General features: G+C 37.9%; 1 protein-coding gene across 1 annotated transcript in view; it reads right to left on the bottom strand.

The window, feature by feature from the left end:
* LOC136263050 (uncharacterized) overlaps nt 1–20976 on the bottom strand; it is a 308373-nt gene that overhangs the window by 113758 nt on the left and 173639 nt on the right. The window contains exons 26-32 of the mRNA XM_066057501.1: nt 20720–20825; nt 19188–19354; nt 18958–19116; nt 14909–15039; nt 7443–7549; nt 7266–7392; nt 7155–7213 (exon numbers count right to left, since the gene is read on the bottom strand). Coding sequence (XP_065913573.1) covers nt 7155–7213; nt 7266–7392; nt 7443–7549; nt 14909–15039; nt 18958–19116; nt 19188–19354; nt 20720–20825 — 856 coding nt within the window. The remainder of the gene's footprint in view (nt 1–7154; nt 7214–7265; nt 7393–7442; nt 7550–14908; nt 15040–18957; nt 19117–19187; nt 19355–20719; nt 20826–20976) is intronic.

Raw genomic sequence — 20976 nt, 5'->3', positions numbered from 1 at the left:
TAGCTGGAATAATCATCATAGAAATTTCTTGCAGTAGTACAGAAGAATCGGATTACAAATCACTGAGTTATGATTCGAAAGGCAACTATGTGCAGCAAAATGCGAGATCGAGATACTCTAATAGAACAGTCACCCTAATAAAGCATTCAGTTGCATGTATAATTTACTCAGTTATATTACATTGCAAGTTATTCTGTAGGGAATTCAGCTACAAACAAGTCACCCTGTAGTCAGATCAGCTAGAAGAAGGTACCTAATAGAGAGTTCATCTACAAAGAAGCCATCATGTAGAGAGTTCAGCTCAAATAAATCACCCTGTAGAGAATTCAGCTACAAACAAATTGCCCTGTAGAGAGATCAGCTAGAAGAAGTACCTTGTAGAGAGTTCAGTTACAAAGAAACAATCATGCAAAGAGTTTAGCTGCAAACAAATCACCCAGTAGAAAGTTCCGCTATGAACAGATCCACTATAGAGAGTTCAGTTAGAAACAAGTCATCCTGTAGAGAGATCAGCTAGAAGAAGTCACATTGTAGAGAGTTCAGTTACAAAGAAACCATCACGCAAAGAGTTTAGCTACAAACAAATCACCCAGTAGAAAGTTCCGCTATGAACAGATCACACTGTAGAGAGTTCAGTTAGAAACAAGTCATCCTGTAGAGAGATCAGCTAGAAGAAGTTACCTTGTAGAGAGTTCAGTTACAAAGAAACAATCATGCAAAGAGTTTAGCTGCAAACAAATCACCCAGTAGAAAGTTCACGCTATGAACAGATCACACTGTAAAGAGTTCAGTTAGAAACAAGTCATCCTGTAGATAGATCAGCTAGAAGAAGTCACTTTGTAGAGAGTTCGGCTACAAAGAAACCACCATGTAAGAGAGTTCAGTTGCAAACAAACCACTCTATACAGACTTCAGCTACGAACAGATCACCCTGTAGAGAGATCAGCTAGAAACAAGTCATCCTGTAGAGAGTTCAGCTAGAAGAAGTTACATTGTAGAGAGTTTGGCTACAAAGAAACTACCATGTAGAGAGTTCAGCTGCAAACAAATCGCCCTGTAGAGAATTCGGCTACAAACAAATCACCCTGTAGAAAGAAGAAGTTACCTTGTAGAGAGTTCAGCTACAAACAAATCACCCTGTAGAGAGTTCAGCTAGAAACAAGTCACCCTGTAGAGAGATCAGCTAGAAACAAGTCACCTGTAGAGAGTTCAGCTAGAAGAAGTTACATTGTAGAGAGTTCAGCTAAAAAGAAACTACCATGTAGAGAGTTCAGCATCAAACAAATCGCGCTGTAGAGAATTCAACTACAAACAAATCACCCTGTAGAAAGATCAGCTAGAAGAAGTTACCTTGTAGAGAGTTCAGCTACAAACAAATCGCCCTGTAGAGGGTTCAGCTACAAACAAGTCACCCTGTAGAGAGATCAGCTAGAAACAAGCCACCATGTAGAGAGTTTAGCTAGAAGAAGTTACATTGTAGAGAGTTCAGCTACAAAGAAACTACCATGTACAGAGTTCAGCTGCAAACAAATTGCCCTGTAGAGAGATCAGTTAGAAGAAGTTACATTGTAGAGAGTTCAGCTACAAAGAAACTACCATGTAGAGAGTTCAGCTGCAAATAAATTGCCATGTAGAGAATTCAGCTACAAACAAATCACTCTGTAGAGAGTTCAGCTAGAAACAAGTCACCCTGTAGAGAGTTCAGCTAGAAGAAGTTACATTGTAGAGAGTTCAGCTACAAAGAAACTACCATGTAGAGAGTTCAGCTGCAAACAAATTTCCCTGTAGAGAATTCAGCTACAAACAAATCACCCTGTAGAGAGTTCAGCTAGAAACAAGTCACCCTGTAGAGAATTCAGCTACAAACAAATCACCCTGTAGAGAGTTCAGCTAGAAACAAGTCACCCTGTAGAGAGATCAGCTAGAAACAAGCCACCCTTAGAAAGTTCAGCTAGAAGAAGTTACATTGTAGAGAGTTCAGCAGTTTAGCTGCAAACAAATCACCCTGTAGAGAATTCAGCTACAAACAAATTACCCGTAGAAAGATCAGCTAGAAGAAGTTACCTTGTAGAGAGTTCAGCTACAAACAAATCACCCTGTAGAGAGTTCAGCTACAAACAAGTCATCCGGTAGAGAGATCAGCTAGAAGGATCACCTTGCAGAGAGGTCAGCTACAAAGAAATCACCCTGCTTCATCTTTTCTTCTTCCTGTAGTAAAGAAAAAATGACAGGTTAAAAATCCCTAAAGTGGGGTATACAAATACAAAAAGAAGTGAAATCTAATCCAAAACAGCCAAGCTGTAAAAAAAGAGTGCGGCCCTGAGAAAGGCTATGGTGAAAAAAGATGTGAAATCCAAGGTGGCGGCCAAGAAATGGCTGTGATGGTAGGTTAATGGTAAAAATTTTAATAACAACAATTCAGGTGAATTTGGTGCCGCTTGGTCTTGGCACAAAATTCACCTGAATTGTCGTTATTTAAATTTTTACCATTAACCTACCATCACAGCCATTTCTTGGCCGCCACCTTGGATTTCACATCTTTTTTCACCATAGCCTTTCTCAGGGCCGCACTCTTTTTTTACAGCTTGGCTGTTTTGGATTAGATAATAACATACAGCAAGGAACACATGTACAGCATAACAGTTAGTATAGTGTAGTGAGCTATGCCATGTGACCTGCCATTATGTATGTGTACAGTGCAGTAGCTATGCACCATACAGGCTGCTCTCCAACAGTAGTGGTCTGAACACTAATACATATTGACCAGAGGTTGTTTGGTTGTACCAATGCAGATGGTTCTGTCAGACATCCAGTCCACAGACCACATCATTGAAATTGCTGGTCCACCACTATGATTAGACTACCACAGCCACTGGCTATAACAAGTAGTTAATGCTAATCCCCACCCCCTTAAAGGGACATGAGTGCTACCAGAAGTCAGCACACCACAAAAGCCAGCAATTGCTATTCCTCTCACACTGGGAGTACCAACATGCTGCCTGATTGATGAGCACATATTTGGAGTACCAACATGCCATTTGCTTTATTGGCACATGTTTGCTATAAGGCCAAAGAAGTTGCACCTGTATTCTAGCACACTTTTGTCATTGCAGGCTCATGCCTCTTTCTGTGCCATTCACAAACAGAGCAATTTAGCTCTGGCTGCTACGCAGCACCTCAATTCCTGATAGAGGGAATATGAAGTATGGGGTCTCACCTAGGATGGCTGCTACATATCATGTAGGCATAAGTTATACCCATAGTCAAAGATGACTAAACAACAGCAAGAAAGTACCGGAAGCCAACTGATGTACTACCAGGCAACAAGAAGTGCACCTCGTACACCTTTACCCAAGTGAAGATGCCAAGGACTGCGGCGCAGCTTGATGGAAGCAGACATTCCGCATCTCGTTGATGCTTTTGTTAAGGCTCAACACCATCAGAACACCATAGAATCCGATGAAGAAATCTATACAGATGAATATGCCAGTGATAGCACAGAGGCATGAAGAACTATCCAGTAAGGAGATCATAATTTTGTTGGTATATAGGCATAGGTGTATGCATGGTGATTTATTATATGTGACTGTTGCGTATGTCAACGTAGTACTGTGTTGTAGTTCAATGTATGCATAACTTGCTGGCCCCTCTTCCCCTTGTGCAAATGGTGATCCCTCCCACCATCACCCCTCAAAATAACAGAAAAACATACCAGGTCATCTATTTGTATAGGTCTTTGTTACTATAGATTATTCAGGGCATTTTATTATTAGAAATGAAAGTTACCACATGTCCCACCATGTTTCATTGCAGCAGAAGAGGAGGAGGGCCTTGTAGACAAGCTCAGCCATGTTGGAGTTATGGAAAAGTCACACCTCATGCAACCAAAAAAGAAAGGATGTTTCGTCCAATATCAGTATTGGTGCAGGATGCCCGCCAGTCCTGATGCGGTTAGCAAAGAAGATTGAGCCGGGAGCCTTCATAGAAATGTCAGACCTGGTACCCGAATGTGTGGGTATTCACAGATGGCGAGTTCACCACAGGAGTAAGTGCTCAAAGTGCTCACTCACAATCTTCAGTGTTTTTCTACATATGTATCGGTAGTATCAAGGAATCACCCTGAGCGTATCCCAGATCTCATGAGCTATCAATCTTTGATTATAGAGGAATCAATGGAATACAAGGGTGATTGCTAGGCATATGACTGGAGATTTTGTCAACAGGCAGCATTACACCCCTCCACTACTTGGTCAACAAATGATTATTGTGGTCACTAGGACGGGTGAAACTGTCCAGGTGTAGCTATTGCTTCAACTTTTCCCACCATTCTGCTGACTGTGAGCTTTCCCCTGACCAACCACAGAATCACAGCCAAACAATCCACAAGTTCTGCTTTCGCTGGAATGAATCCACTACTACCTTTCCAAACTGCAAGTATGAACATGTCTGTTACATATGCGCTCCAGATCCAACAAATTCCAATGTTGCCCACAAAGCCATCAACTGTCCACAGCGCCCCACACTATCTTGAGGGATAATACAATGGCCCATGGTCTTCCACTTCACAATGACATTAGGTGCTGTGAATACACAAGAAAAAAGAAAGAAAAAACTCTGAACACATGTTGATTCTTAGCTTAGGTACTGAACTCTCGTTGTTCATTTCTCATTAACCCTTAAACACGCATAAGCCTATATATAGGCAGATACACATTGATGTAAACAAAGTGAGAAGCTTGGTTGATGGATAACACTAATCGCCGTTATTCTTCGCTTCATAACAAGTAAGTCTCCACTGTTAGTGTTTATTTAACCTTCCCCAAGAAGCCCATTGAATAGACTTTTAATCAATGTGTAGTTTTAGGCTAAAGGAGTTGAGCTACCCCTAATATTGCTATGTATGCATGAAATGTGTAATTCCCCAAAAGTTTCATGTGCATTTAAGGGTTAACTGTATGTATATCATTACTACATACACAGTATGTTTGTAGCATTTAGTAGATTATGTATGCAAATACCTTACTGTATGACACACAAAAAATTAGAATTTTCAACTAGAGTAGGGACTATAGCACATCGATAAAAAGTACTGAAACAAGTTGAGTTGTCCATGATATTAAATCACAGTAAAGCAATAAGAAGTGTTATATCTCTACTGTGCTCAAGATACCATAACGGAAATTCACAGTAGAGATATAACACTTCTTATTGTTTTAATGTGATTTAATATCGTGGACTACTCCAACTTGTTTCAGTACTTTTTATTGATGTGCTATGGTCCTTACTCTGGTTGAAAATTCTAATTTTTGTGTACTGGTTTGTTAACTTTTTTTTTGTAAATAATTAGTTTGACTAGTGAACCCACGCATACCGCATCTGAAATGGCATTGCATGCCCCAGCTACATCAATTATCGTCTGAAAAGTGAAGTATCCATTACACTTCGTTGTCAGCTATGTTCAATCCGTTACACAGCATTATGAATCAAAAGCTGTTCAAAAAGCACCTCTGTAATCCATGCATATACCGAAAAAAAGAAATGGTGCAGCGGACCCCAGCTATATCAATTATCGTCTGAAAAGTGAAGTATCCATTATGCTTTGTTGTCAGTTATGTTCAACTCGTTACACAGCAGTATGAATCAAGAACTGTTCGAAAAGCACCTCTGCAATCTAATAAAAGTTGTGAAAACAATGACCACAATGATAAAAAACAATTATAGGTTTATGCCGGATAATACATTTCTAATGCATAATTTATGGCTAAAATTGCAAAACTGTCCCTAACCTACAACAGTAGTTGCCACGTGTGTTTTACCTGTAGTACATACCTCCAGCTTCTTGGTTGTGTGCCTCACTACTATGAGTCTGGATTTAAATTACAAAATACCATTTGTCTACAATTGTACATTGTGTAGGTTTTCCAAAATCAGGTTACACAATGCTGGTATAATTTGAAAATATCAGCATAGTTTATTTTCATCTTGACTATGTTCCAATTATCTGGAACCTTTGCAATGGCTTAATAATAAATTATACATCAGATGGAACATGGTAAAAGATACTTAGCTACATAGTGCTACAGGTATAGGCTATACAACTTAAGGGAACAATTCAAAACTTCAACAGGGAATGATAAGGCAATAACATATTTCAAGGTATAATTTAGATGTCCCTTTTAGGCACTGTACGGTTTTGTAAGCAGCATAATCACCTGACCAATTATAAATTTATAAACACAGCCTTTCCCAAAGAGATATTAACAAATGGAACAACTTATTGTAGTACACTCACAAGACATTATAGTGGAATGTCTTAGTGGCCACCTGCTTAGAAAGGCCACCTCTTTAAAATGTCCACTTGTAAATTCCCCAGGTGAGCTATTTATACACTGATTCACCTGTTTAAAGCAACCACTTGCCTATTAAGGCCAAACAATCTTGACCCAAAGGTGACCGTTTTAGACAGATTCCACAGTATTACATTTAAAATTTATCCAGCTACAGCTCAACTGTAATTGCATGCTCAGTTTCTGAAATTAATTGTGTATCTGCATGCACTGATATGCATGCATATTTATGTGAATAAAAAGCTTTATACTAAGTCAATGTACGTACTAAATAAAGTGACTGTATTAAATGTCTAGAATAATCAAGTTTCTTATGCAGAAATTATGGTGCATATATTTAGGGGATATAAATTTTTAAAAACTGTTTCCTAACAGCCATATAGGGATGTATTTTGCAAGCATAGCCTCTTATTAATGGCCATGCATAGGAAAAAGTAAATCATAATCACTTTCTTTCAAAAATTGCACATGCTGTAAATACATGCACATGATCACATGAGCGCTACTCTCTAGAATTAAATGGAGTTCTTCAGAGAATGTTAGAATCCCCAAGCATTCCTACCTCCAAGCCTTTGTAGTAAAACAAGCAGTATACATCATGTAAAATTGTTGAAAAGGGGCCTATTTGAGAACAAATAGGAGAATCCATGGAACACTGCACACCTACCAAAACAACCACCATCTGTTGACGGTGGCAACCCGCTCACAACAGGGTAAGACCTGCTGACCGGGTTAAACTGACAAGCAACATTAACCATACAATAAATACTAACATAGTAAATTAATATACAAATACAACTATACTACCTTGGTTATAGACAAATACGGGACAGTTTTGTAGAAAAGTACATCTTCTCTCCATGTATCTAATTTGGTTGCATTAAATCATTTAAACAAATTGGAAGAGTAAAAATTTACTTGATGAAGAGCCTCTGCAGGACTTTAGAGGCAGCAACATGTGAAGGCATGTGGTGTTTGAGTAATTGATGACAATCATCTACTGTTAAGTCAGAATCTCTGTCAAACCTCACTTCAGTATTTGGAGCTACACAAACAAATTTAATAAAATTCTCAAAATGGTACCATTTCACCTACCATTTTCAGTATATAGCTTGTTAATACCACGACGGGCATCATTTCGATGATCATAAGCACGTAAGTACTTGCAAACCAGCTGTACACTTGAATCAACATCATAAGGGCTTAAAAGAAAAATGTGCAATAACAAAATTAATATATATGGTGCATTTAAATTGATCTACATTAAAACAGCCTGGCTGTAACAAGTATGGCCTTACAAGCAGTCGGTGTTAAAATTACATACTGAGGTCAAAAAGGCTTAGATGATGTATGTATGTATAATTATATATATGTATGTATGTATGTGTGTGTGTGTGTATGTATGTATGTATGTATGTATGCATGTATGCATTTAAAAGGGCACTGCGCCTGTATCAAAGCCACTCAATTTCGTGTTATTTCACAGCCTGTGAAATCATTAATAAATGTACGTTTACTGTAATCTACGGGTATGCAATAAACACCAATGGATGAATTGCACAAAGCCAAGCAGGGTCGTCCTAGAAAGTACAGCGAAGGCTGGAATAGTAACAATACACGAATTTATATCTCCAATCATACCTTGTCAACTGGAGAGCGCTTAGAGAGAAGTGCTGTTTAACAAGCGATGACGACGTGGCTTGCTACTTGCTTGCATTTTCACACTGGATGACAACATTATGAGCAATGTCAATCATCATACCCACATCAGAGTTAGCAGAATCAATCTCTTTGTGATTCTGTGTGGTGAGTACAATAACTTATTCTTACGCAAGATGTTTCCTCTCCATTAATGTATGCATCATCTCCAAGTGGACCTAAGGCGTGGCAATGGCCTGTTACATCTACACCTCGATTATCCACCTATGCTAAAGACGGGTTCAAAGTGCCAAGTATGAGTATTAGTTGCATTAACAGTGATCTACTGGATGATGAAGAAACTCTTAGTATAGTGGCTGATACTAATGGAAGGTTGTTTACAACATAGTTTCCCTCAGTATAACCATCAAGTGTTCCACAGCACATCCTACGGGATTGCAGCCAATGATGGTCAAGCTACATGTAATAATGAAGCAATACCCGTATATACACCAGTTATTGCGGTCAATCTTAGGAACTTCTTGAGTTGGATCATTGTGGTTTACAAGATTTTACACTATTCAAGTGAATCAGAAAGGTAAACATCTGCTGACATTCTGTAGTGTGATATGTAAAGCAAATACTGTGTAGTTCTGATACTAGCAGTGATAAATCAAGTGACACAGATGAAATCATTACTGGTAGTAACATGCTCAGAGAATATGAACTGTTTATAGTTTGTACTAGATGAGAATGATGAAACAGTGGATGCCCCTGAAACATCAGAGCATGTTTGTTTATCAACAGGTATAGCTATACAGTAGAGTGTGACTATATGTATGTTTAGAAGTCCAATATAGACGAGAATGAAATGGTGTTGGTTCCTGAAATTTTAGAACACGAATTTACAGCAATTCATATACGTAGGTTCCTTTTGTATTCATATGGTCCATTTGTGACTGATTGTAAATGGTTGGGTGATAAATCATCACAAATCCAACAACTGTACGATATACCATATGCTAATTAGTCCCAACAGTACTGGTGGCTACGTGTGAATTGGTGAATTGTCTTATATTAAATGTAGCTATAAACAAATTATCACATACAATTTATCAATCACCATGCATTTACATGTATATAGCCACCATGTGTGCTACAGCTCTGTGACCGAAGCAGAAGAAATGTGTGCTGCAAACATACCAGCTTCAGGTACTTTAAATACTCATTAACAACACTTCTAGATACATGGAAAATGTCTCTTCATATAGGATAGATGTCACCAGCTGTGCAGCATAGGTCAATGGTGACTACAAAATTAACAGTGGCTGTATGCAAGTCTGCGGGTGTTGTACAAGTGGGCATAAGTTTGAATGGGTTTCTACTGACTTTCATGTAAACAATAACAACAAGAGACTCTATAATAGCAACCTCTCACTGGTAGCTGTCATAATCCTGTCTGGTAATAACTTTGCTAAAATTGAGAAGTGCTTTAAGTTCATGGGTACGCCCATTATATCAGCATCAACATACCAGAGACACTATGTATGCCCTAGCTGCAGTAGAACAGGTAGGCAGTTTGCATTGGTTATAATGTATACATAAAATATAATATACATATACAGAAAAAGGTTCTGGCACAATTCGCTTCTGTTGACCTCATTTTGTCGGGTGACAGGAGATGTGATTCACCTGGCAAAAGTGCCAAATTTTGTACATATTCCATGATGAGATGGAGCACCATCAAATTCTACATTTTGTGAATGTTGATAAACGTCGTGTTGGTTTACACTCTCCAACGAGAAGGGTTGGTGCAGTGCCTGGATTTCTTGATCTAAAATGGAATGAAAATCAGTGAGATCGTGACAGATTCATCCACTTCTGTAGCTAAAACTCTTGGTAAACGAACTGTATAGAGAATGTAATAATTTAAATGGTGTATTATAATAGCAACCAATTACCCAATGATTCACCATTCATGTGACATATGGCATAAGTCCAAAAAATTGAAAAAAGTATTATAGGAGGATGCACATATGTTACATGTATATTGTCAATTATTTTGTTCAGTCATTCCTATAAACTTGTGTAGCTTGGTAAATACAAATAAATAAGATCAATAAACACATGAACTATTGATGCAAATTGTTACATTATGTAGGCTGGGAAATTATGTGGAATGGATAAACTTAACCACTGGTCAGGGAACATAGTGATCACTTTTGGTTTAGTTGTAGAACCTGCAATAATAATTTTCAGACTTTAAAGGTGAGCATATTGTACGTAACAATTGGATACCATTGTAAATCCATCTTTACAGGAAAAATGGGTTGCTTAATGGGTAACAAATCACATATTTTAGCACACGAGAGCTGGCTTTTCAAATTTTGCAAAAAATTGTCAATGACAGGACATGGTTGGAATCTCTGAAGTCCTATTCCAGATTTCGGTACAGTGCTACAATATGCATTAATTTTGTTGTAAACTATTTAGTTTTGCTGCTTTGCAAAAAAAGACAAATCATCAAAAAGTGTAGCTAAACTTGTGTAATGGTTACATGTCATTCATTATTAGGAAACTTCAATATCTAGCACAACTTTGATAGAAATGTATACATTTACAAGATACTTTTGACGATTACTTGATTAACTGTAAAAGAAATATTTCCATTAGTTAATTTCTATATATATATATATATATAGCTTTTTTTTTTGCTGTTATACTGTCCATAGGCATACTGGCTTATTGGAGTCATTCCACAGCCTATTACTCGGATAAAGTTCCAAAAGGATTGCTTTTCAGCAAGTGACATGTAACTACTATGTGTTATGTGTCACGCACACAAGACATAACAAATTATGATGGGTTGCACATGTAAATAATTACTACAGCAATGAAAAAAAGTTTTTTTAGAAATTATACAGCATAATAATTGTGTTATCCACAGGAATGAAGGGTATTTCATGTGTGTACAGCAAGCAGTTCTTGATCATAATGCACAGGTTGAAAGGAGTATCAACCGAAAAGGAGATGTTATCTACCACTGAAAGTATTGGAAACAGACAGAGAAATGGGATGTGACATCCAAAAAATCCTCTAAACACTATAAATATATTCCAGATCTGATGCACCTCATATTTGAAGAGAGACGATTGTGTACTGGTACTCTCAAAAGACCAAAAACTTTACCACATGACCACCCATCTAAGATACAATCAACAATTGTACACACACAACCTGATGAAACTACTAGTTTAGTAAGAAACAACGTTCTAGGTTTACATGAATAGTGAATGTCCTTACACAGAAGAATCAATGTCCACTAGTATCTTACCCATGATATCCCATATAATTTCCATCTGGGGCTGAGTACCTGTGGCGAACTGCCCATACTACACAAGAAGGCACCATCTTCCTATTTCCTCTTCCTAGACGGCCATGTCTCCAAACTATATATTGGTGGTAGGCTGCCTTTTAAAAGCTTTCAGGGCTGTAAGATACTACTCCAGCATAAAACTCCCTCCTGTGCACTATAGCAATTGCAAGTGCTTCTCTGTCCAACACCAGGTTGTCAAATGCTGGATCCAGGGTGACACATCTCTGCTGTCTACAGCATTTATTTTCTACATCAGTAGGCATAATCTGACATTTGTGACATATGCACCACGGGTAGGCATGAGGCTATTATGCTCCAAAAATTGAGCATTATGCTTTTGAGCAGTGCTCAAAAAATCACCTATTATGCTTTTGAGAATTGCCCATTATTCCCAAAATTATGCCACCATAATTGGCTAATAATGACAGTTTATTCCTGTATCAGCCCATTTTCATTGATGTTTAAGCTTCAAATAGTCTTGAATTTTTAGCTGGTCGCTGTATTAGAGTATTTCATATCAATGTGACTGCTTTATTAGAGTAAATAATATTCGGTGACTGTTCTATTAGAGTTTCTGACTGCTCTATTAGAGTATCTCGATCTTTTTTAACGGAATTATGCAATCTGCAGATTTTCCTACTGTTAAAGCTTTATAATCACCTAAAAATGCTAGCATAATTCCTGATTCCCACACATACCTATTATGCCCGAAATTATGCTGGCATAATCGCCGCATCCCTAACCACGGGATGGCTGAATCTTGTGGTTGATCGGGAAGTGGTATGTCGGGATTAAGGAGTGCCTTGGCCAATTCCAGGCCTCCGGTGTGGCCATATGCTTCCATGATGAGTTTTTGGCACTCTTCACCAGACCAAGAGATCACATATTTCTACACAACAAAATCGATGCAGCATGTAGCAGCTATACAGTGGCACTGTAGACATTTACACACCTTGAGGTTTTCCATTCAGAGCTCTCTGGGTGGCTCTGGATGTACTGTGATAAGGTGGTCACCATTTGTTGGCTGCAATAGAGTTCAATTAGGTAATTATAATACAGTATGAAAGATAAAAAAAAAAAAAACTAGTATCACATGATCTGGTGATACCTATGTTAGGCTCACTTTATTCTTACAGGGTTTCTGCCTCGTACCACAATTGCAGGATTCCCCACAAAGTGTACCAGCTACTTTGCATGGGCACTGTCTCTGCTGACAGGTAGACTTACAATCACATTGCAAGCAAAACATCTCGACAACATCTAACGAGCCGTCTGAGTCGCAATCTGGAGACAAACTATGTGTTGAATTCTATACAAACAAGACAGATAACACTGAGCTGTTCAGTACAGTTACCACCTAGCTATTACTGATTCATGGGGGAATAGCCTCCTCGGATCACTACGATGCTCCAGCACACCATTACCGCTTGTTCTACCTGTAGGTGATGCCATTGTACAAAGTCTTCAGTCCAGTAGATGACGGTTAAATTGATGAATGGCACCATAACGTCATATCTGTTTATGCAACCAACCTGTAATGTTTACTTGCTCTTGAGAGGCTTCAATACTGGAGCAGTGCCCTTTAAGGTTGTGTGATAATGACAAACCATATTATCTGGATAAATGACAACCATTTTACCATATTATCTCAATAATGATGTGACAACATAAGACTGTTTTGTAAACACAATTTATTGACATTAAGGTGCCAGAAATTTTATTACTTCCCCAACTAGTTTGATACCTTTTCACACGTTTTCTGTGGTTAATTTACAATGGATTAAGAAGATGTACTATTTATTATTTTGATAAACAAATTTGTTATCATACAGTACAACAATACTGTATAGTAGGGACCACAAGGAGTAGGCGTGGCCCACGAAATAACATCATCCAAAACCAGCCTCAATTTTCCCTGACGACGATGAGGCAGTATTGGTTAGGTAAAACTAAGCCCAAACAAGCTTTCAGATTGACCCAAAACGCTTTTAACAAGTTGCTACGGAATTTAAAAAAAATTATTTAACAGAATTTTCTACTGATTGAGTAAGAAACTGGCTGATGCCTTCAGACAAGCGTAACTCGATAATGGCTATGGCTAAGGGCTTGATTTTTCACTGTTCAACATCAATTCGGCCCAAGAAGTGCCTTTTGGCATACTATAGTATGTACAATGCATTCTTCATGGACTTACCAGTGTCCTCCTTATGTCCCATTCATCTTTGCTGACAGTGAAAAGTGTCGATTTGGTGGTAACACGTGATGGCTTCCCTTTGTAACGGAAATCATCTGTATTTTTCGTAGTGGCTATTTTGATTGCAGAGGTACTTTTCGAACAGTTTTTGATTCATACTGCTGTGTAACAGGTTGAACATAGCTGACAATGAAGCGTAATACTTTACTTTTCAGACGATAATTGGTAGCTGGGACACATGGCACCATTTCTTTCTTTCGGTATGCATGGATTGCTGAGGTGCTTTTCGAATAGTTCTTGATTCGAAATGCTGTGTAATGGGTTGAACATAGCTGACAATGTAGTGTAATAGATACTTCACTTTTTAAACGACAATTGATATAGCTGGGGTACGCGGTGCCATTTCAGATGCGGTATATATGCGTGGGTTCACCAGTCATAATAATTATTTACAAATAAAGTTAACAAACAAGCATTGGAATTTTCAACTAGAGTAGGGACCATAGCACATCAATAAAAAGTACTGAAATAAGCTGGAGTAGCGCACAATATTGAATCACAGTAAAACAATAAGAAGTGTTATATCCCTACTGTGCTCAAGATACCAAAATGGAAATGCACAGTAGGGATATAACACTACTTATTGTTTTACTGTGATTCAATATTGTGCACTACTCCAGCTTGTTTCAGTACTTTTTATTGATGTGCTATGGTCCCTACTCTAGCTGAAAATTCCAATTTTTTCTGTGTACTTGTCTTATTTACAATAGGTGATTTAGGTATCGATAATCTTTTTATACTAAATTATCTCTCGGCCCTAGTATGTGTTTGTCTGTGTGTGTGTACATATGTATGTAGGCATGCTGAATTTCAGCCATTGTGAAGTAGTTTCTTCATGCCAGTTTGAAATTATGGGAGTATGGTGAGCTTCTTATAGTATTGAAAAACCATTACATAAAGGTTTTGTTGGCTATCAAGAATAGCTAGTCCCTTTGAAGGGCATGTCCCTTCCATATACATATGAAAATGAACAGTAGTCTTGAGGCTTTGTCTAGGGATCTCTGCAAAACTTTTATATATTACCGTCAAAATCACAGAAGAACAGTTCAAACACTGAACCTGAATGTCTAGGGTTTCATTCCCACTTATTGTATGGTACTTTTTATCCTGCTGGCAAACATGTTTTGTGATTTTTATACAATGGTTATTTGGATATTCATGATACTCTTTTATATTGAACTACTTCCTTTTATAAAACAATAACCCTGGGCACCAGAAAATGCACTATTTACAGTTGCACAATCACTGTACACAGTAAAATATCAACGAAACAGATAATCATCACTTACAAACCTTGCATTATCAATTGGAATGCATTTTCCAATTAGTTTAAAAATTGGAATTTTATTACAAAACCAATTAAAAGAACTTGTCACCATTTCTTGTAAAGAACTTGTTTCATTTTCTTGCACATAAGATGGAATCTGCACAGTAAAAGATAAACCATAAAATTCACATCACATTATAAAATTTGTTTCAGTACATACAAGTGGCCTAAGAGTGTTGATCATAAATCATACACAAACCAAATGGGTGTGTTATAACTGATTTGTGGTATGGGGCGTGCACGTATCAAAGGCACCTAATTGTAACATCAAGAAAAAATTGGCTACTACTGAGTTTTGTGTACAAGGAAAGATTTTACTCAGTAATTATTGTCTTGATGGCTAGTTAAATCATTGTTACTGTAGCTAGTTTGTTCATTGGTAGCGCATTTCCCATGCACAAGCGCGAGGTGTATATCAATGCTAATTACGCCACCTGTTGTACTGTTTCACATCGTTTAGATGGGTGTAGCTGAAATGTCTGATCTGAAAGGTGCAGTGCTATATAAATAGCCTCGGTTAGCTTATTTTATTGACAAACAAGCTGTGGTATATACTACAGGATCAGCCCAGTGGTTATACTGCTTACCATTCATTCAGATGAGTGAGTGCTGGTGTTTTTTTTCCAGAGCGATTCATCTCCTTGATGTAATTCATTGCTTTGCATTGTGACTTCCTGTGTTGGTCTGGTGTTTGGTTTCGTTTGATGTCTTTGAACTAATTAGTGGCCAGACTGTGTGGCCAAAAGGAGGTACTTAACCATGTTACAATTATTTGTAAACCAGTTTACACTGATTTGTAACACTGGCAGCAGCCTTTTACCTGCCCACGCACCATACTACAAATAGCACATTTAAACCATAGTAGTGCTACTAGAACCAAAACGCATTACAGTGGAACCTCTGTTATTTGAACATCAATTAACCAAACGCTCGATTATCCAAACACCAAATTGACTCCTCAATTAGAGTATTTGTCAACAAGTGTAAGCTTTATTAGAGTAGTCGAGCAAAGCTCTGTATATAAATGTATGGATGTTTGATTTTACATACTGTTCAATTATATGAATGCCCTTTCCCCAATTAGTTTGGATAATCGAGGTTCCACTGTAATTAGTGAGCATAAGCTGGAGTTTGTACATACACAACATTTAACGTGTGCCTTCTAGTGCAAATAGCATGACTAAATTGTACTAAATCATATAGTATGGTCATACTGTATATTAGGGATCATGGAGGTTTGGCTTTTTTGCCCAAAAATATCATCCAGAAACCAGCCTCACTTTTACTTTATGACAGCTTGGGTAGGTAGAATTAGAGGAAAACGGGAATGGGACAGGAATGGAAAACAAGAACGGGAACGACCCACAGAAAATGCCTAATAAAGGTCATCCAATATCCAGGTTGGACACACAATGGTTCTTTGTGGCATTGCTTGAATCCTTTCACTAAAATGATCAAAACACTCTAATAGAGCGGTCACCTGCATTAAAGTACTCTAATAGAGCAGTCAAGAATGCTACCCATCTCATCAGGGACCCACATTAGCTAAGTCATCAACATTGAAAGTTAGCTACTCCTTTAAAACCATAAAATATTTAAACATTAAATTAATACTGATGAATACAGAGATACACAAAGTATTCTAGTTACCTGACAGTACCCATTATAGGCTTCAAAAACTGCACCTACTGCTTCCAGATAAAAAATCATATGATGGGAGTATGCATGCAGCATGCGCAATGGAGTGGCTTCAAGAAGAGTCCCCATGACTACTCATGTTGCATGTCCTTAGTCTCCTCATTGAAGCCATGCACCTACACATACTGCAGCTACCATGTGCCCATCATGTGACTTTTCCCTGAGGTTGCAGGTACAGCTTACCGTAGGCACTAGCTGTCAATCAATGACAGCTATAGCCCATCAATTCACAGACCATCAATATGGGTCTCTCATGGGATAGTTAACAAGGCATTTTTGACTGCTCTACTAAAGTGTTTCAATCGTTTTAGTGTAAGAATCCAACAATGCTGCAAAGAAGCATTGTGCTGTAAAGTCCAACTTTTGTATTGGCACGATGACCAGTATCAGGCATTTTCCGTTGATTGTTCCCGTTTCCACTTTCCGTTCCCGTTTTCCTAGAATTCTACATACTGGCACTATTGGTTAGGCATGACCAAGCCCAAAAACGTCTTCAGACCAACCCCAAGCCATTCGGTTTCTACTAACTGACAGACTGTCTGAATTGTTTGCCTGCCTGTCTGCCTGACTGATGCCTCCAGCCAAGCATAACTCCACAATAGATAACACTACAGGCTTGATTTCTTTACTGTTTGATGTCATTTTGTCCTGTGTAACAGGTGAAAATAGTTGAAAATGCAGTGCAATGGCAACTTCACTTTTCAGTACAGTAATTGATTATTGGAGCGTGCGTTCAGATGGTAAATTAATTTTATGACATGCCTGGTGTCATTCTTTCTTTTGATGCGGTTTGTACTGGTTCATTATTCAGAACTACATTATAAAGAAAGCAAACAAACAAGTGCAAGGGAAGAATGGGTTCATGCAGCTGCATCAAAAGAAAGAATGGGTGGGTTCATTAGTCATAATTACATTATAAAAAGGGAAACAAACAAGTAGAAAGAAAAGTATGGATCTGAAAAAATGTAGCAAAACAAGGGATAGCTAAAAAACAGTGAAACAAGAGAGGTTGTGTATGCCTGCAGATATACTAATGATCATTTAATCTCTGATTCAGTCTTGGTTATAGACTGAAGTACATGTCCATTAGTATATCTACAAGCAAGACAACCACTCTTGTTTGACTACTTTTTAGCTACGTATCCCTTGTTTCACTACTTTTTTCTTTGATCCTTAATCTTCCTAATTTTTCCTTCCACTTGTAAAAGAGCAAATTGCCACCATTTCACAGGAAGAATCAAGACTGATTAAGAGAACAAATGTATATTTTTTCCTCAGAACAAAGTGGCCTTTAAAACTGTATACCTACATTGACTAATAGGGGACTAGCCATTATTCTAGTTAATAATACGGTATATGAAATCCTCGGGTGCCATCATTTACAGCCTGTGGGAGTGCACTACCCAGGCATTGCCACACTAATTAGAATGCTAATGCTTTGAAATGAAATTCTAGTCTTGGTGTGGCATGTGTGTTACTATCAGTAAATTCACTTAAGTATTGCAGTAAACAACAAGTGGACATCAAGTAATTAGAGAGGACAACAAGTGGACGACAAGTAATTAGATAGTTGTGCAAACATGTTGGCAAATATAATAATAGTGAAACAATTGTATCCAGTTTGGTTTCCTATAATGATATCATGACATGAGCAACAATTTCTATTTGTCATCTTTAAATAAAACCTTTAAACATAGAAACTTAGCATAGAATTTGGGTCATTATGGGCTAAACAAACAAACACTGCTAATGTGCAGTGAAGGCATTGTGAGATTGAAATATGGCAACTATTTCTGGAGGGGGAAGGGAACTTTGTGATCCTGTGTGGTATAGTAACAATGTGTGATGTACTGATATGATAGATATTGTTGTAAATGTTAAAAGTCTATATAGCAACATTTTACAGCTGCTTGCTTAGGTACCCCTATCAAAATTTAGCTGCCAATGATTACATGTGGCTGGATCTGATGGAAAAACTGGTCTCAGTTTTGAGCCCTGAGTAGCCCATAATTTGATCTAATTCATCCCTACACATACCTCTTTTACTTTGAAAACAACCCCTCACCCTCCCAACCCACCACACCTATTGGAGCTTCCTTGGCACAGTTGTTTGAAAAAATGGTGGGAAGCTTAGTTACTTGTACAGCGAATGCATTAGATGGTATGGAAATGGTGTGTAAAACGTGTGATAATTTGGTACATGTAGCTTCAATCATTGGCAAGCTAGGTAAATTTTAACCAAGTTATTACACCATAAGAGTATATGATATGTTTTATGTAAATACATAGGTACATACGTGTATGTGCAATAACGTACTTCTACAAATATTTTCCATTGGAGACCACCAGGCAGTCTAAACGCCATTCCGGTGTCTAAATCTTCTACATATCCAAACAGTAGCAACTTGCAGAAAAACCATGCTAACATATCAGTATGCCTTTTGTACTTCAACTTTTCTTCTGATGTTGCAGAACTCTATCAAATACAATAACAGCAATGACGACGATAAGCATTAATGAAAATATGTACATATGGGACCAACATACCGGTGGTGGCACAACAGTAAAATTAAAGAAAATTGCACAGTTCTTCTGGTAAGGAGTTAGCTGTTGTAATTTCATTATGGTATTTAATACAGTAAAGGATTCATTCACTGCAATGATTACATCGCCTTCATGAAGTTGTTTTCTGATGTAATGTGTTTTCCCATCACCTAAGCAAAGAGAAGGATATACACATCATCTTACAAAATTTCGCAAATTGCATAATGTATAATGACACAAGTGTGCATCTGTGCACATTACAGTTGAAAAGGCTGACCAGCTGACCCAAATAGTAATTTTGCAATTGAATGGGATCTGGATCTGACCAGGTTTAATCAAAACAAATGTCCTTACCAATAATATTGTGATGCAGAGCACAAAATGTATCTTTTTGGGCCAGGATGATGTACTCTAGTTCTCCTAGTGAGGAACTATTATACCCTGCATTTATTGTATACATATGCACAGGAACAAAGTAAATAAGTACCAACTGTACAAACAGTATTTTGAACATGTAAAAGCAACAATCAATACATGGATGTGGCTCAACATAAGTCTACAGACAGCAACCCACAATTTTGATAAGTGGGCGTGGCTCTGCATATGTCTGCAGACAGCAACACACATTCCCAATAAGTTGGCATGATTCATATATAACACCCTGTTCACACTATCCTGGGTTAGCCAGAGTGTTTTCAACTCAGGTTATTGTACTCAGGTTGGCACTTGTTCACACTACTGCATCTAACACGAGCTCAATAGCGCAAGCGCCGAATAATAATTAATAATTAGCTAAGACCAGAGCACGAGCTTTTGATTATTTAGGAGCTTAATAAAAAGGCACTACAATTGTAGCGAGGAAGTGTAGAACCAGCTGAAATAAGTCGTATAATGTTATAGACACCATGTTTAAGTTATTGGGTGCATTTTCACCAGGAATATTAACGCATTGTTCGAGAGTAACTGTCACAAAGTCTACCAGAACTATGGTACATCATAGCCCTTATGAAGAAAGGTTTTCGAGCATAGAATATACTCGTTGTGTGGCCAACAGAAGCACGTTACAGTATATGAGTTGGCCAACTCAGAATGCATTCACACTGTACCCTATATAGGGCCAACCCGTTCCAGCCCGCCTCTCCTTGTTGTGCCATGTTGAATCCAGTTTGGCATGGTCGAGTGCAACTTGTTTCGAGCCGTGCTGTGTTCTACCCTGGTTAGAAGATAGTGTGAATGGGGTGTAAGTTTCCAAATATGATGCTACACCTGCATTTCTTTCAGTACAATCAACACATTATTTTATTATCACAAGTGGTCTCATCCAAACTAGGCCAGGTTAGAAGCAGATGAGACTAACTTGACCTGGACAAAATGTAACCCAAATGACCCAAGTAAACCAGATGAATTGATCCAGATTTAATTCTGGTACATAATACACAGGTAGACATGATGCTTGTAGACCGCCTTATTAAAATTATATGACATTTTTACATGGACAATGCTTATATTATCGTGTATGCATTTATACTACATACCAGCACATCCATAGACTAACTCTAAGTAAAAATTGGCATTGTCATTGTTGACAAGTTCCTCACACATGATTTTAACTTTTTCCAAAGTGATCTCAGGTCCACTTTTCTGCATGAAAAAAATTTAAATTTGTATCAGCAAAAATATAGCACAGAGTAACACATTTAAGGTAGGACTCATGCCTACTTTTACAGTAGAATGCAATAAACGTAATGGGTAAATATTTACAAAGTCAAAAAAATTCCGCTAATTTTTGAGC

Source organism: Dysidea avara, chromosome 8 (assembly GCF_963678975.1).
Source record: "Dysidea avara chromosome 8, odDysAvar1.4, whole genome shotgun sequence".
NCBI classification, from domain to species: domain Eukaryota; kingdom Metazoa; phylum Porifera; class Demospongiae; order Dictyoceratida; family Dysideidae; genus Dysidea; species Dysidea avara.
The sequence above is the reverse complement of the archived record's forward strand: the minus strand, read 5'-3'. Positions and strand labels throughout refer to the sequence as shown.